This window comes from Cynara cardunculus (genome assembly GCF_001531365.2).
Source record: "Cynara cardunculus var. scolymus isolate 2C chromosome LG 8, CcrdV1, whole genome shotgun sequence".
In the NCBI taxonomy this organism is placed as follows: Eukaryota; Viridiplantae; Streptophyta; class Magnoliopsida; order Asterales; family Asteraceae; genus Cynara; species Cynara cardunculus.
In genome coordinates this window covers 286,865-304,232 of record NC_037535.1, presented here as the reverse complement: position 1 = coordinate 304,232, position 17,368 = coordinate 286,865, and the positions used below count along the sequence as shown (strand labels likewise).

The 17,368-nt window shown below is 36.9% G+C and overlaps 1 protein-coding gene across 10 annotated transcripts in view; it reads left to right on the top strand.

Moving 5' to 3' along the window:
* Window positions 1-1,385: 1,385 nt before the first annotated feature.
* Window positions 1,386-17,368, top strand: part of LOC112516765 (pyrophosphate-energized membrane proton pump 3) — a 25,068-nt gene continuing 9,085 nt past the window's right edge. For 2 of the 10 annotated variants that reach the window (XM_025123992.1, XM_025123986.1), the window contains exons 1-8: window positions 1,397-1,469; window positions 1,724-1,828; window positions 3,444-3,522; window positions 3,600-3,769; window positions 11,702-11,905; window positions 14,801-14,952; window positions 15,049-15,196; window positions 15,276-15,408. In XM_025123992.1, the coding sequence (XP_024979760.1) occupies window positions 1,805-1,828; window positions 3,444-3,522; window positions 3,600-3,769; window positions 11,702-11,905; window positions 14,801-14,952; window positions 15,049-15,196; window positions 15,276-15,408 (910 nt within the window). In that variant the 5' untranslated portion in view covers window positions 1,397-1,469; window positions 1,724-1,804. Of the gene's footprint in view, window positions 1,829-3,258; window positions 3,363-3,443; window positions 3,770-11,701; window positions 11,906-14,800; window positions 14,953-15,048; window positions 15,197-15,275; window positions 15,409-17,368 lie in introns of those variants that run through there. The other 8 variants (XM_025123991.1, XM_025123989.1, XM_025123990.1 and 5 more) reach the window with 8 other exon arrangements.

Sequence of the window (17,368 nt, the reverse complement as noted above, 5' to 3'; positions counted from 1 at the left end):
CTTTACGTATAAATATATTAAATTAATTAGATTTTTTTGAATTATTTATTAATATAACAAGATTAAAAAAATGTAGAATACAATTTATTTTGTTAACATTTTAGAGAGAACTTTAAAAGATATGTATTTTTTTTAACAACATAAAATAAGAAGTGTTATCTTTTTTACAAACAAAATATATCTCAAAAATAATGTAACATATTTATTTAAGAAATATTTATTCTAGAATATTTAACTTGCACGCAACTTAAAAAGAAAAAGTAAAAAAAATGTTTTTTTTAAATATAACAATGAAAAATGAAACTTACTAATAATAATTTGAAATAAATTTTTATTTTCAAAATGATGTGTCATCCACGTCACCTCATTAAAGCCACACAAGCAAAAAAAATCAAGGGGTTAACCGATTTAAAAGGTAGGTGACCGGAGTTTCCTTTTCAAGCTACTAACTTGGCGGAGTTCATGGCGGCGCCAAAGTTCCCGTTCAGAGGCAACAAGGCGGCTGAGGCTATGGAGGTGATTCTCTTGGTGTTCATTTGGCTTACTTGGGCTAATTGTAATGATCTCGTTCATAACAAACCGGCTAAAATGCCGAAAGCGATTTTCAATGATATTGTTCTCTTCTCCTTCAATTGGCTTAAGGTTAGATCGAAAAATTGTAAACATCTTGATTGGAAACTTTGGTGTAGTAGCCCGTTGAGGGCGGTTTTGTATCCGCTAGAGGCTTGCTAGCTAGTTGTTTTTTGGTTTTATAATATCGGCCGTTCAAAAAAAAAAAACCGGTTTAAAAGATAACAGGTTATCCATTGCTATAATAGGTAGATTTTTTAAAGTGAGATGCCTTAGTAAAAATAACTTGAAAGTACATTGTTGTAATAAAGAAAAATAAAAGTAGAATGCTATAATAAGAAAAATTATGAAAGTAGGTTGTTATTTCATGCATTTCACTCTTGTCAAAATAATCCAAATGCCATAGCAGTGAAATCAACTTACAAATCATATGACATGTGAAACTAAAAACATCTCAAATAACCAAATTGGTACAATTAGAAATAACAAAAAACGTCTGAAAACATGCAATATTGTCTAAAACTCAACCAGACTTTCTCCTTTCCCTTATTAGTATCAGTTTTGGTATTTTCTTAAAATATATGATACTAGTTAACTGAAAAACTCAGTGAGTCCATGATTTATTTATATGTTATAATATTAAAACCATCACAATTAATGTTGCTAGGAAAAATACCCTTTTTTTAACCAGAAGTATAAAAATGTACATAAATCTGCACTTGTAGAATTATGCATATAGTCGCGGGACTATTTTTGTAGTTTACTTTACTCTCATTTTGATTAGTGATATTTAGTCAAACATAGGAATAGAAACCATTTAGCCCTATTTTCATCAATACTGCAGCGACTCGAAAGAAACGGAAAGAGTTTATCTCTCTCACACTGATCTCGATCTTCAGGTAAGGTCTCTCGATCAATGAATTTCTGTATCGATTTCTATCTTCTATCAAATGGAGCAAACAGTAGCACTAGCATTGTTGTAATGATCTATTACGTGGCTCGTAAGTTCCATATGTTGATGTATTCTTTCGATATACGTGCGTCCAAGTCTTTATTAATCATCCGTACCCAATACGCTCATCAAAACAAAATCGAGCGACTTGAATCTACTTTACTCCTGTGTTAACCGTTCCAGTCTTTATTCATACGCAAGGTCTGCTGCTAGACGGAGGGAGAGAGGGAGGGAGAAAGGATAAGAGCAATTGACTTTTCACCAGTTTAGCGTTAACGGCTCATGCCAAAACCCAAGCAAAAGAAGGTAATTGAATGCTAAGCGTTTGATTCTGTTTCACATTGCCTGCCTTTTCGGGTTTGTCAGTTACATTTTTCTTGATACGATTGTTTGTCTTTCTAGGAATGTTCTTATTTTAAATATTTTGATGTTAGCTATCTTTATAGGTTCTATTTTGAAATTCACTCAAGTCCGTAAGTCTTGATCTTTGTGGCCATCAATTTCTAGCAGTCCGGTGAAGCTATGGGTTTCTGGCTGGAGCAGCCAGATTTTGGGTTTAGAGTGGTCCTCTTAAATGTTATTATGAAAATACATAAATAAGATATATAAAAAACAAATATATAAAAATCCTAATCCTAAATCCAAGGTTTGCATATTGATTGTCTAGGTCGATTACCATACGACTTTGTTTATAACTATAATCATTACTCCTAATCCATAATTCTTTTTGTTTTTGTTAGATACTTATTCATAAGTGTTAAAAGTTAAACTAATTAGTCAACTAAAAGTATACAACCCTACTCAAAGTCTCAAATGTGGACATTAAGTTAAAGAACAAAAAGAAGAATGACAGAACTTCAAGAAAGGCAAAAACTAGAACATTGTAAAAAGGACATACAAAACTATATTACAAAAACATGTTTATTGTAAAATTGTGTGGTGGTTAAGAATTTTCAATACAGTTTTAATTTTTGTTCAAGATGGGAAGCTGAACTAGTTGTAAATCATGTAAATTGAAATGGGAGATTGTTATCTTACAAATTAGCAACTAGAAGCAAATAATTAAATATAAGAAATGACATAAGCAATCAAGCAAATCAATAAACATTAGACATGATAGCGAGATATTTCATACTTAGTTGGGTTCTAATATATCAGAAACAATGTATTTTAACACCAAATTTTCTAAAAAAGAAAAAAATATTAATATGTATGAAATCTTATAAAAAAAGATGATGGATAGGAGGGTTAACAAAAATAAAGCTGATATTTTTTAAATGTAAGGGTGAGCCTGGGTCCCCCCCTGCCCTAAGGTATATCCGCCCATGGTCCTGGGGTCATATCTGGGTTCCATTTCCTCTTCTGTTTTCCTTGGGATAATCTCTTAATTTGTTGTTCGTGATATTGCCTGTCTTTATGATTTCTGTTAATACTGATGCAGTGTTGGTGATGTGAGCTTGCAATTGTGTTGATTATATTTGAAATTTTTCCTGCAATTTGCCTATTCGCACAATATTGTTAAGTCACATAAACCTGTGTGTATAACCCAAATTTGATTGATTCCTTAACATCGTTATGATGGCTTGCCCTTTTCTGTTTCTGAGTCCTATGATAGATGGAGGGATGTGTGATCTTCCTTATCTTTTTTATGTTTCAATGTGTGTATTTCTTTTTTTTTTTCCTTTTTCTGCTGCTTAATTTACTAGTCTTGGTTCTTCTTTCCTTTTCGCTCACAGAGGTCTCAACGGAAACAGCGGCTCTAGTGCTCTACCCTTTGGGGTGGTGGAGGACAAGTCTGCATGCATCCCACCCCAGACCCTACTTTCGAGTGGGATATACTGTATTTGTTTGGTTTAGTTGTTTCAGCATGATATGTTGTGTGTTTTGACATGCTTAACTGGTGTACTTGATTCTTTTGAAGGCCTTGAACCAGTGTATGATATATTTTTCTCTCTGTGAGGACAAAGGATTTTGTGCTGCTGGATTGAAAGGGAAGAAAGGTTTTTAACCAGCCGCACTTCAAGTATTTACCTCTACCGTCAACTTGGAGCATTCAAAATTCAGAGACCTTTTTCAGGAGTTCAATTTTATCAGGGCAGCAAGGTGAATCCTTTCCCTGTACCTCAGACGTTAATTTTCTTCGGTGCTGTTGCAATGGATGATGCCATGGAGACTGGTAATTTGGCTCCCTACCAAGAGAGACCTAGGACCTTTCCGAATATGCGCAGTAAACCTAGCACACCTCTGGTAATAGTTATCCTGGCTTTATCTCACAACATTGTAGCAATTGGAATTTCATTTTATTCTCTGTATATTTCATCGTGTCTGCTCAAGTTCTAATGTTATTTATAGTCTATATATTGGAGCAATAAATGATCATATTTAAAATTTTACTCCTTTATAATCCGAGCATCCACAGTCATGATTCATGAACCTCTAAAGAGGTTCATGACTTTGCCACATCAGCTTTCTCTCAATGCCACATCAATTTTCTATCTCCTACGCACTTCATAAACCTTTCATCCCAATCATGGACCGGTGATCGGTCCATAGTTTATATAAACTACAATAATAATAATAATAATTATAATAGTTAAAAATTACTTATTTTATAATTTAAAGACAATATTAAATATTATAGTAGTTTAAACAATAAGTTTAAATAACAATAAAATTTAAAATTATAATAATTAATGATGACAATAAAATATAAACCAAGTTAATATAAAATCACACTTATTTAACAATAATTGTTGACGTCAATGAAAGAGATTTTAATTTTTTTTTATAATTTATAATTTTTTATTGATTAAAACTAATTAATTTGGTGTGACAAGGTAAGAAAACTAAACCCCCTCCTAAATTATAACTTCTTATTAATATTTAAATAGTGGGTCCCACCATTTATGGAGGAATAAGCGGTCCTCAAAGAGGAATCCTCTTAGGTGGCATTGTACGGGACCTTCCCAATTGTAGTGAAAATTTTAGAACTAGTCCTTCAACTTCGAAAACCTAGCGTTGTGGATGCTCTCATAACCTTATGCTCCCACTAAAACAATAACCGTTTAGGATTAGAAAAAATGATTTGTTTGACCAAGTCTGGAAGGGACATGGTACCTACTAGACAGGGAGAAGACCGAGTTTCATATTTCTCCCCAAAATTGGTAATAGTTAACAAGGTTTTAAAAGGCAGAGTTGGGCTTCTAGGCGTTTTTCCTCAACAAGGAGAGGCATAAACCTCTAGGCGGTCCAAGGCGTATATATACTACACAAATATATACACATTTATATACAACATATATGTATATATAATACTAAGTTACTGATAGGTGTTGGTTCAGTGGTTCTTGATAGAGGAAAGAGTGAAACTCTGTGATGGACCGAAGGAAGAGGAAGGGTCAAACCGTACTTTCTAATTGAGAGGAGAAAGTACTAGCTTTTTGGGTTTTAAAATATTACAAGTACACATTGCCATTCTGAATAAAAAAAGACACCATAAAGAGAAACTACTATCTATAAAGCTCATTAAAAAAGTCAAAAAAACATTACCAAGCATATCATCTGAGGGTACGCCTCGACAATGGTTACACCTCACCGAACTGCCTCATTGAACCAAAGCGTGAGCCTCGTCCTGGTCCAAGAGGCATTGCCTCATGTGCGGTTTTGGGCCGCCTTGCCTGGAGGCGTACGCTTGAAACGATTTTAGAAACCATGGTAATTAATATTTATTGACTATTGACCCACATTTTGTTTAATTTGTCTTGTGCAAAGAGGAAGAATTTTTTTCTTGTTTAAAGATAACTCATAAAAGGTTTCTCATGCTTTTAAATTTTGGAAGAGGCGCATGCCTCAAGACACGACAAAGCTGTCCAAAAATGAGTATGAGGCGACCCTCTACAAGATGAGCATGTTCATGATCTCGTAGTGGTGGCAATTCGAGTGGTAGGTGGAAGACATCCTCAACTTCTTGTAGTAGTGGTTCAACCGTACCGGTACAGGCCACATTGCTCGTTGGCAAGCTAGTTAGACTTTTCATCTTGATCCAATAACCTTTGTTTGCATGATGCAGTGAATAAAACACGTTTTTAAGGGATACCAGGGTTCGGCCCAAACTTGGGTCTCCTTGTAATGTAATTTTCTTACTTTCGTCTTTGACATACATGGTTAATGTCTTCTGATCAATTGCCATATCCCCTAAGGTTTGCAACTGTTTAATGCCCAATGACATTGGTACTCCCCAACTCGAGGGGAAAAAAAATCCTCAACTAGTTGTAGTCCTGGGAACGAAATCACTACCCCTCCGCATAATTTTTCCACCCTTCCATTACCTAAGACAACATCGACAAGACGACAACGTGTAAAGGTGATACGCTTAGTCCTAGCTCCCTCACCAAGTGGGTGGATAGGAAGTTATGGGTTGCCCTACTATCTATCAAAACCACTACCATGAGACCCACGATATTACCGTGCAGTTTCATCATGTGTGGTGGTGTGAGCCCTATTATGGAGTTCAACAACACCTTCGCCATTTCCAAATGAACATGCAGTTCGTTGCCCTCACCTTCATTTTCAGGCTCGTTCACCGGTTCTTTTTCATCGACTAAGAGTATTGTAGGGTGCGATTTGTGCACTAATGCTCTGGTGCAAACTTTTCATCACATTGAACTATTTGATTTCTTTGTTTGCAGGTTGTAACTCTTTCTCCATTGTCCCTTGAAACCCCCCTCCCGAACGCCTCGCAACTACTGTAACGTCTGGTTTAACCCTCTGGAGAATGACATGCCCCAACCTGTGTTGGTCGTACTGGTTCTAGTTGTGCTTTGGTAATATGATCCACCCCCGTCGACTCGTGTCTCAACATATTGCTACCTTCATCATTTGGACTAACTTCATGGCTTGGTACAACTCTTTGGCTTGTGGCATTTGTGAACGAATCTCTTGCTTAAGCCCTTCAATAAAGGGGCCTTCGAGGATGAGTTTTGGTATCCCAGTCAATTATCCAACCAATATTTCAAAGAGATTCTGATGATCCTGTACTATCCCATCCTGTGTAATCACCATAGAGGTTGCCATCCTGTCACGTGTGAGGTTGAAAATCAAACCAACAATCGTTGTTTAAGACTTTCCCACAATCGAGAAGGACTACATCTCTCACTCCATCGGTACCACGATAACTTTTGCCCTTCCATGCATAATGCTATTGCTCGTAGTTGCTCTTCTGGCGTGATATTTTGAACTTCGTAGTATCGATTCCCAAATCGGTTAGACCCGGCGAGTTTTCCTCCCCTTTTTTTCTTCTGCTATCGGAAGTTGTGTCGATAAGGAATCCCAAGTCGTCATAATGTGGCCTTTCATCTGTCTTGGGTGGCCCTACGAGTATCTTGATGATGTGAGTGTTAAAGTCCGTCAATGCTTTCATCACTTGTTCAAATTTGGCCGCTGTTGGGCCATCTCTGCTCCACGTCTAGGTTGTCGATCTTCTTGTTGGCCATGGTTAAAAACCAAAAGATGCATGAATAGTAACTTGACATGAACAATATTTTTGGACGTGAACAAGTTGGATGTTACGACTCTGATATCAATGTGATAAGAATCGTGGCAAAATTCTTATTTATAAAGAAGAAAAACAGACAATAGTTCCTACAATTCGAGAAGTAGGGGCCTTCAAACGTCTAAGACTCTCAAAATTTGCTTGCCTTAGCCTTTACCCTAATATCCTATAAATACTAATATTCTAATATGCTAATCATGAAACTTGGTCATCAAGTTGTTACAATATCAGGAAACTAATTAATATAAGGTAACTAATTAATTAAGAATAATAACACTCTGCCCCCAACAATTGCAAAGTTGTACCCAAAGACCCTTTCGATTATTTTGACCGACGCGGGTAAACCTTTCCATAACGGCAGTTTTTATCACTTTGCCTTCTTCATTTACTTGTCTTCATAATCTTTCACGAAGGTCTGTCTTCGCTTTGAGCACTCTTTGATCTGGGTCGTCCTCATCACATCGGTAGCACTTTGCTCCCTCGGGTTTGCCTAGGGGTTATTGGACACTTTGGGTGTAGCACCCTAGTTTCTATATTTGGTAAATTTCAATGTTTTAAGCCTTAAATACCAATATTATGATCAAATTAAGTGCACTAAAAAGGCTCCACGAGCATTAGCATCTTTAAATCATAATATTTTTAAGGACAAATAATTTGCAAGTAGCCTACAAGGCAAATCATGAGAAATCAAACCTAAATAGATGACAAAACAAGCTAGTTATGAGTTGTTAAGGCTAGAAGTATGTGTTGGCAAAGTTATTGATGGCCAAGCAAGTCTAGTAGGCATGACAAAGCAAGCTTAGTAAACATGACAAACCAAGCTAGTTATGAGTTAAGGCAAGAAGTATGTGTTGGCTAAGTTATTGATGTCCAAGCAAGTCTAGTAAGCATAATAAGGCAAGCTAGTTATGAGTTGTTAAGGCTAGAAGTATGTGTTGGCAAAGTTCTTGATTACAAAACAAGTCTAGTAAGCATGACATTTAATAGCTAGAAGCATGATATATCAAGATTTTTTTTAATCTTGTCATAAGAGTACAACCATGAGAGCAAGAAGAACAAATACTTAATGCATTGTATTCATCTATAAATAGTGGTTGAATTGGAACCTAGTGGTTAAATTGAAACCATTATTTCCATACCAAAATAAGAAATTACTCCGAATAAAATAACAAGTTCGAAGTGAGAAATCAAAAGAAAAGTTATGCACAAACGTGAGTACGTTGTGAGATTTTCCGAGATACATGTATGCTATATAAATATATATTATGCTTTGTGAAGAATTTGATAAGATGTTTTGGCATGTTTGCTTTACATGAAATGAGGATACATTATAGCCAAGATATATGCATTTTATATGTGTTTTACACATAAGGCATGGAAGTTTTATGCAGGTTATATATGACCATAAATATCCAACGTACGAGATATAGAATGAAGAGTATTTTTGTGCATGATAAAGAGTTTTAGTGAATTATTATTCACAAAGTGATGAGTATTATGAAAATTGTTTTTTAATGAAACCATAAGTACTCACTAAAGCTTTCAGCTTATATATTCCATGTATGTATCCCAGGGAAGGAGTAAAGAGGAATAACATGAAGTAGTACTATTCTAATCAAAAGTAAAATTTTATAAGCTATTTAGTTACATTTCCACTAATGTTTGAACTCTGATATAATCGTAAGTTATGTAGAAAATAAAGTTAAATTCAGTTCAAATGCAAGACTTAATAGCATCATAAGAAAGTAACGACACCCATTTAGCATTTGGGGCATTACATTTGGTGCCGGTACTGCTAGGGTCCATCCCAACATTCTAGGGTGCTACTTTGGGGGTCCGATGACATGATGATGCCCGATTTATGTCATCTGTAGTGATGAGGTTCAGTCGTGTTCCTCCCAGTAGGGGTAGGTTCGTTTGGAGAGCGACTAGGATTATACATGGCCATGGTCTGAAGTCGTTCAACTTTCAAGGCCATGTTTTGAGCATGTTCAACAAATCATATGGTTTGTAGGCCCAAATGGTTCTGGGTGGTGTATTTTATCCCATTAATGTATCGTGTCGCTGTTTGCTCCTCTGTCTCGGAAAAGCCGCACCTAGCTTGTAACCGCAAAATTAGCTCTATACTTCAACATGGTACTGATACCTTGAGTGCAATAGATGATTTGCTTGTGATTTGATGATGAGAATTTGTCTTTGATTTTTTGTTTTGTTCATACGCGGCCATTTCGTTGACAAGACACCCACTCTGCCACGGAGTTTGCAGGAACGATCTTTACTTGTTGCTGGCCAGGATGTCCATGATGTCGAAAAATTTTCGACCTTGTATTACCAATCAAGCATTGCGCTGCTTCAAGATTGAGATTTCTTTGGACGTTCGGGAATCTTGGCTTTGACGCGTTAGCCTTCATTGTATACGTTTGGTCAGCCTCGATATTGTTGGCCCTCATATTCTTCTTTAGTCTCTTCATTGAGAAGTCTTTGAATCGGCCTGGTCCTCTATTGTTCACAGGACAATAGCCTTCACTAGCTCCACGAACGCCACCATTATTGCCTTGGCGTCATCGATTAGCGCCGTGGGGGCCACCCTCGTGATTTTGAAAAAAACACTGTGTGTAGGTCTTCTAGTATCGTGGTGGTTCGATCGAATCTGGTATTGAGTTCTTCAACTACCCGCCATAGATTTTGAACACTCGTTCTCCACTCTCCACTATTATGTTGTTGGTCGCCTCAATATTTTGCCATCAGGATACTAATGAGCTTTCCTACCAACTGAAGCAGAACGAAAACGAGATAAACTCGAGAACTCAAATAATACTCTTAATACCGATCTGTAAGTATGAAATTAAGGATTACAAAGGACCTATTTATAGGCTAAAATAGCGAGGAATTAGAAATGAACTAAGAAAACGAAATACCACACCTGGACCAACTAGGAAGAATGAAAAAAAGTAATTAAGTTATAAAAGGAAACTATTTGCTGAAAGTTGTCAAGACTTGTACACCACCCAACTTGCATATGTGGTCGCCCATCCCTTCTTGCAAATTCCCCAGAGCTATGCAATTGGGTGGGCGACCCCAGTCTCGTGTGTAATTGTGTCGTCCTATGTGTCTAATTCCAGAGAGTCATGCGAGCATGGTTTTATAAAACGTGTGAGGTGCACGCCTCAAGGCAAGGCGGCCCAAACCAAATGTTAGCCAGCGCCTCTCTAGGTATAGTTGTTGATACGCCTTGATTGACAGAGGCGAGGACTGAGTCGGTGAAGCGATGAGACTGTATGAGGCAGTTGTCTTTGTTGACCGTTCCAATTTGTACAAATCCACACAAAAACATGGTGCTTTATTCTCACTCAACTGCAAAACCACCCACCATCATTGTCACCATCCCACTTTGTATATATTCTTTATGAGCAGTACACACATATATAATATTATATTTAACCTAAGTCTCCCACCAGCCCACTTTGTATCACTTGGTATATTTTCTTTGTGATCAATATAACTACATACATATATATAATTCAATTCTCCCATTGTCCCACTTTCAATGTGTATATATATAGTGTCTAGTGGCCTTATATATATATTTTTTGTGTACATATATTCAGTATTTAGGTCTTTGTGTATATTGTATTCAGTCCTCACACTATAGTAATTGTGTGTATATATAATCACATCTCTTATTTGTCCAATTCCAGAGTCATGCGAGTTGTCAAGCGACCCTACTCGCATAGGGGTTGCACACCTCTCAGTTTGCCTCTCTTGATGTTGGATTTTCTCACTCCTTTCTCTTTCTTCCGTTGATCAATAAATGAGTCAGCCACAACTTGGATTTGCTCTGCATCAGAATTCCCTATCATTTGGCAATTTGCGGGGGTGGGGTTATGGAGCTGCAGAATCAGCTACATGCCCTTCAAAAACTTGTGGACTTTCTGACTTATACTTGGACGATTTTTCATATAAGTTATGTTATTGGATGCTTTAGAAGCTCCTTCAGACCCTTCTTTTCATTCGTCCAGCAAAAAGTGCTTGCACCATTACCACTGACACTGAGTTCTAAAACAGTAAACATCATCCCTTAAAAACCAGCTGCTTAATATTGGAGAAGTGCAGGGTCAATACCTTGTGATATTTGAGAACACTTGACGTTACTTGGGTTCCAGATGTTGGTGTGTTTGGAATTTGGAAATATGATCCAAGAGCAAGGATTATATATGGAGTTAGAATCTTCTTCAGCAGTACCTGGATTATCTTTTTGTGCCTATTGTGATGAGGAATGGTTTAATTCTTTCTATCATAGTTCTATTTCTTAATGAATTGAGTTTGGTTAAGAGCAAGCATCTAAATTGTGACTACAAATCGGCTATAGCTATATCTAAATTGTGTGATTACAAATCTACTATGTTTATAAATGTAGTGTGGTATAAACTATTTCCTGCTTATGCTATTATTATTTCATTATACTATTATGTTTTCCTGTTCTTTTGTATATTCTTAATTATTTCAGTAAACTTCCATACAATATTGCCATCTGTTTTATCATATAAACATTGTTTCAACTTTCAAATTCCTCTTTTGATCTTTGTATCCTTTTGTTTATGCTACTTCTATTGATTTCACTTGTGCAGATATTTCGAATTCTCATGAGAATGAATGTCCGTCTTCTTTTTGTGCTTCTGTTCTTGGGCTTTGGAGCTATTTTTTACATTGGAGCTAGTACCTCGCCAATCATTGTCTTTGTATTCTCAGTTTGCATCATCAGTTTTCTGTTATCAATATACCTGACTAAGTGGGTACTTGCAAAGGATGAAGGACCTCCTGAAATGGGTCAGGTACAACTACTCAACTAGTATCGGTATTGTTGATTCTACTTTGTACGAAGTTTACGTGTCTTCGGTATTGCTGATTCTACTTTGTACGAAGTTTACGTGTCTATTATGCAAGTCACGTCCTAAGTTAAAGTGGATGGGTCTAGGGTGGAGGAACTATGAGGAGCCAATGTATAATATTCTTTGTTCAGGAACAAGTAACGCTATGCTTGGTGGTTATTTTACTATTTCCCTGAATCTTAACATAGTAATCCTGGATCCTTACTCTTCTGGTTCAAAAAGCTAGATATGTTTCCATCCAGTGCATTCCTGCAAGTTATCCTAAGATGTGGCATGTTTGTTTAAGTTTGACTACAGCTTCAACGTTCATTGGAGTCCAGAGCTCATAGTTGACCTGCTTGACCCTTAACCATTAGTTACTGTCATAGTTACCAAGGCATCACACTCCTCCATTGAGCCCAATGCTTCTTTCTGCCTTGTTGGCCACACTGCTCAACTCCACAATCATTCTTCTGCCTTGTTTACATGAAATTTTTTTAGTAAATGACTTTTTTTTTGAACTTCTATTGTCCATTTGCTTCAATTTATTACATGCAAATAAGGAAATAACTAGTAGAACTAAATATCAAGTTACAGGAAGTCAACAGTTATCTCAGTGATTAGTTTTCCTGTTTTGTTAGATTTCAGCTTATGACAAACCTTCAAAGTAAAGGCTTCACTTTGAGCTATAAAGATATGGAAATTTGTTTCACTGAACAATTAGAAATATGAAGTTACGCTGACCTTTTTTCTTTAATTTTGATTAATTTTTTTTTACCTTTACATAAAATGGATACAAATATGGTAAATGTGCATTAGATCCGCTTCTAATCTGCTCTATTTACATGTCTGTTGTACACTTTTGGATCCATAATTGTTGAAAGTTTGAAATGTGAAGCACTTCTCTCATCTTAAAAAAATGTGTTGTTTGACTTGTTAATAAGAAATTTTCACTAATAATCAAATGCCTAAAATAACCAAATTAAATTCAAACATACCCATTACATCTCACTCAGAAGTACGGTATGGAGAGGGTAGGATGTACGCAGACCTTTCATCTACCCCATGGAGTAGAAAGACTGTTCTGGTGAAGTTTCGAGGCTTGAATAAAAGTTTTGGAACGTTTAGAGAGAAGCAGAAAGTTTATAAAAAAATTATGGGAGTCTTGAAGATTTTTAAATGTTTTTAAGGACCTGATACTGTCATTTTTTTTTTGTAAAAACGTTGGGTGCATAATAAAGACAAAATGTTGGAATTGAGAGGAAAATAGGTCAAGATAATTTGGGCAATGAGGACACAGGTGAAACTAAGAAAAATTCGAACAGCTTATAGAAGCACAACACCAAGTCCTAGCTGACACATGACGGACGCTGCTAAACTACTGAGTGAAGACCTCCCTGTCTATCTATCCTAGGACATTGCTTACCTAACTACCAATACTCTAATCCTCCCCTCATCCCACCCTCCACCCCTGCCCCTGTTTGCCGCAGCTACTAGTAACTAAAAGGCCCTTTACAGAGGGAAAAAAATAAGAAAACTTGTGGACCAAAATAAAGTTTTATATAATTGTAAATTGGGAAGGTGTTCAAATTGTTTCCTGGCCCTTTTTCATAATTTTTTTTAATGTAAGCCGTAGGATTGATATAGATAGAAGGATGTGATGTGTTCCATTGTTCTCTTTCTTTGGGTTCTCTTTTGAATCTATACTTATATATATAGTGTGAGAGAGAGATTTGGGTTCAAACGAGAATAGTGACCAAATAAGAGAACACGAGAAAGTCCAAATTGCATGTGATTTTACACTAAACACATGTGTCAAAATGACGTGACCTTGGCTGCGAGCCAAGTCGCTCGTGCACCCATGCGTTGACCGTGTTCCCTAAGTGCATGTGCCTTTAGTATAAAATCACATGTGATTTGGCCGTTCTCATGTTCTCTTATCTTGACCATGTCCTCGCTTGATCATCCCCCCCTCTCTGTATATATGTATATATATATATAGAGAGAGAGAGAAAGGGAGTCACAATCATTTGCAGACCTAATTCATACAAAACAATGTCAACTGTCCATCTAGGCTAATGAATATACGGTTCCATAAATATCTTGATTGTTTCCTAATCTAAAACTTTGATCATAATGAATGAACTCTAATCATCTTCCATAAATAAGCTGATCATAATAAGTGAACCTTCATCGTTTTCCATGAATATCTCAATTGTTTGGTCATATCCCCAATTGTTTAGAACCATGTAGTCCTAGTGTCCCCATACGTACTATCCTTGCTGATGGAACATCCTTTAATGTCCATAAATCCTAGTAATGTTTATAGAGAACTTGGTTGATAGAAGTGATGCTATTAATGTTCCATAGCTTAGCAAAAATGTATTTATTTATTTCTTATTACTTTATTTAGCACTTATTAAAATATTGGTAATTTTATAATTTATATATCTAAAAAGCTTGGCTCATGAGCTATTGAGCTTGGGTTTGGCTTGTTAGTTACATGAGCAAAGTATTATCAAATTTTGTTCTCATTTATTAATAACCCAAACACAAGCACGCTAAAGCTCATCCTACCTTGATGTATTTTCAGCTCTATCTTCAACATGTTAGCTTAATTAATTGCTTTTTTTTGTTACCGAACTTAGCTTGTGAGGATTGTAAACTGAAGCAGCAAATCTATCCTCTTAGTTTGGATAACTTGTTGAGCTTGTGGAATTGTTACCTAGCCAACTTGATCTAATGTTATGATTATAGGGTAATTCATATGAATGTAATGACTTTGTCATTTTATGTCACTCTATTTAAATCTTCTGCCTTATCTAGCATAACTTTAGGCTATTTAATTTTGCTTCTTAGATATCCGATGCAATACGTGATGGAGCTGAGGGTTTCTTTAAGACCCAGTATGGGACTATCTCTAAGATGGCATTATTGCTAGCATTCGTGATCTTTGGCATATATATGTTCCGTAGTACAACTCCTCAACAAGAATCTTCAGGCTTAGGGAGGTGAGATAGGATGTCAATGTTTCTTGGATTCCTGTGATTTCATGTTGAAGTTCTTGACAAATTAAGGAAATATGCTCTTGGGCGATGCTGATGCAGGTTAACTTCTGCATCTATCACCGTCTTTTCTTTTCTATTAGGAGCTGTATGTTCTGGTATGGCTGGTTATGTTGGCATGTGGGTCTCTGTACGTGCTAATGTTCGTGTTTCAAGTGCAGCAAGACGGTCTGCAAGAGAAGCTCTGCAGGTTATCTTCTGTTCTATTCTGCTGTATTGCTACATAATCGTTTTAGGTATCTCACTGACTTGGCAAATTTTATGTTCAGATAGCTGTTCGTGCTGGCGGTTTCTCTGCTTTGGTGGTTGTTGGTATGGCTGTAATTGGTGTTGCAATCCTTTATGCCACATTTTATGTTTGGTTGGGAGTGGATTCGCCAGGTTCAATGAAGGTTACTGACTGTGAGTCTCAACTTCTTCCAATTGAGTATTCATGAAATTTAGTTTACTGCTTAATGCATTTTGGTGCAATTCATTATTGAGATGTTGTCTCAAAATCTTCATTGACTGGGATCTTAGATTTAGCAGCAGTTTGGTTCATGCTCGGTGATGAAAATGAAAATGACTGTTTCCTTTCCCCCAGCTTAATCTGGAATGAAAATTTTGGCTTGTGGGGGAATGGGCCCATTATATTATATATAACCAAACACTTCCTTTTATTTTCATTCCCATTGATTACTGCTTAATACATCTAACCAAACATCCATGTATATCATATGTTCGCTGTAAGAATGAAGAACATGACCTGGTTATGTGAACGTGGTTGTTACCGTGTCCTCTCTATGTCGCCTTGACGTCATGGCGATACCTAGATGAAATGTCTCACTGCCATGAGAGTGTGCATACGTCTCACGGTCACTTGATGGTGTCTAACGTCGTTGTTTGTTACTCCAAAAGATAAAATCAAATGTAGAAGAATATAAGAAAAACAAAAACTAAAGTTTTGATAGAGAAGATTACATGAAAGAACAACTTCGGCTTATGGAGAATAAAGATGAGAGCTCTCCTAAAACAACAGGGCATCTGGATTCCCTTGGCTGGTGAGAGGCCTGAAGGGATGGCTGAATTTGAGTCTGCACAACAAGATGAGAAGGCTCACTCTACCATCTTGTTGTCTTTGGCAGATGAGGTGATTTATAAAGTTGCCGATGAGGAGACTGCTGCGTCTTTATGGCTGAAACTAGAGTTTCTACATGACCAAGTTTTTAATGAACAATTTGTTGTTAAGGCAAAGGTTATTCTCATTACGGATGAAGGAGGGAATGCCTTTGAAGGAACATCTTGACAAGTTAAACTCTATTCTTATGGATTTGAAGAATGTTGAAGTCAAGATTGAAGATGAGGATGCGGCCCTCATCTTATTGGTTTCGTTGCCCACTTCATATGAAGATTTTGTCAACTCGTTCATTGTTGGTAGAGACACAATTACAATGGAAGAAGTTCATTCAAGTTTGCACTTATGAGAGTTGCGACATAAAGCTTCAGGAAGTAGTTCCGAAAGCCAATTGGTTGGCTTGTAGGTGGTAAATGGAGATAGTGACAGAGGTAGAGATAAAAGGCCGAGAGAAAGGAAAGGGAAGTGGAAAATTAGAGGCCAATCAAGATCGAAGACTAGAGGTCCAAGTGGAAACCCAAGGGATAGCTGCCACTATTGTAAAGAACCGGGTCATTGGAAAAATGAGTGTCCGAAACTGAAGTCAAAAGGATCTGCTGCTGTAGCAAAAGATGATTTAGGTTCGGAGGCTGATTTGGTGCTTTGGGTGGTTGATTGCAAAAGTTGGTCAGAGGTATGGATTCTTGATTCCGCATGTTCTTTTCACGACACCACATAAGGATTAGTTCAACACTCATGATAAGATTGCAACCGGAAATGTCTTGATGGGAAATGACATGTCGCACAATGTTGTTGGAATTGGATCGGTGAGCATTAAATTGCATGATGGGACAATGAGAACTCTAATAGATGTTCGTCACGTTCTCGGGTTGAAGAAAAACTTAATTTCTTTGGGAGTGTTCGACTCAAAAGGTTTAAGTACACGGGTGAGGGTGGAGTAATTCGGGTCACTAAGGGTGCATTAGTAGCGATGAAAGGAGTCAGGAGATGTACCTTGTATGTGTTGGAAGGTAGCACGTTGCGATTAGGTGATGCGCTCGCATCACCTACGCATCACACGATGCGTGCATCACTTATGCATCAGCGCATCATGTATGTTGCATTTTTGGGCTCCTTTTTTAGTTTTTAGTTGGGTTTCTTAGTTAAGTAAAATAGAACGTGAGACTGTGAGAGACCTAATAGAAGAAGCCGACAGCGAAGAAGTAGAAGTCGCACTGTGAGAGACCTAGCATCGCATATCAATTAAAA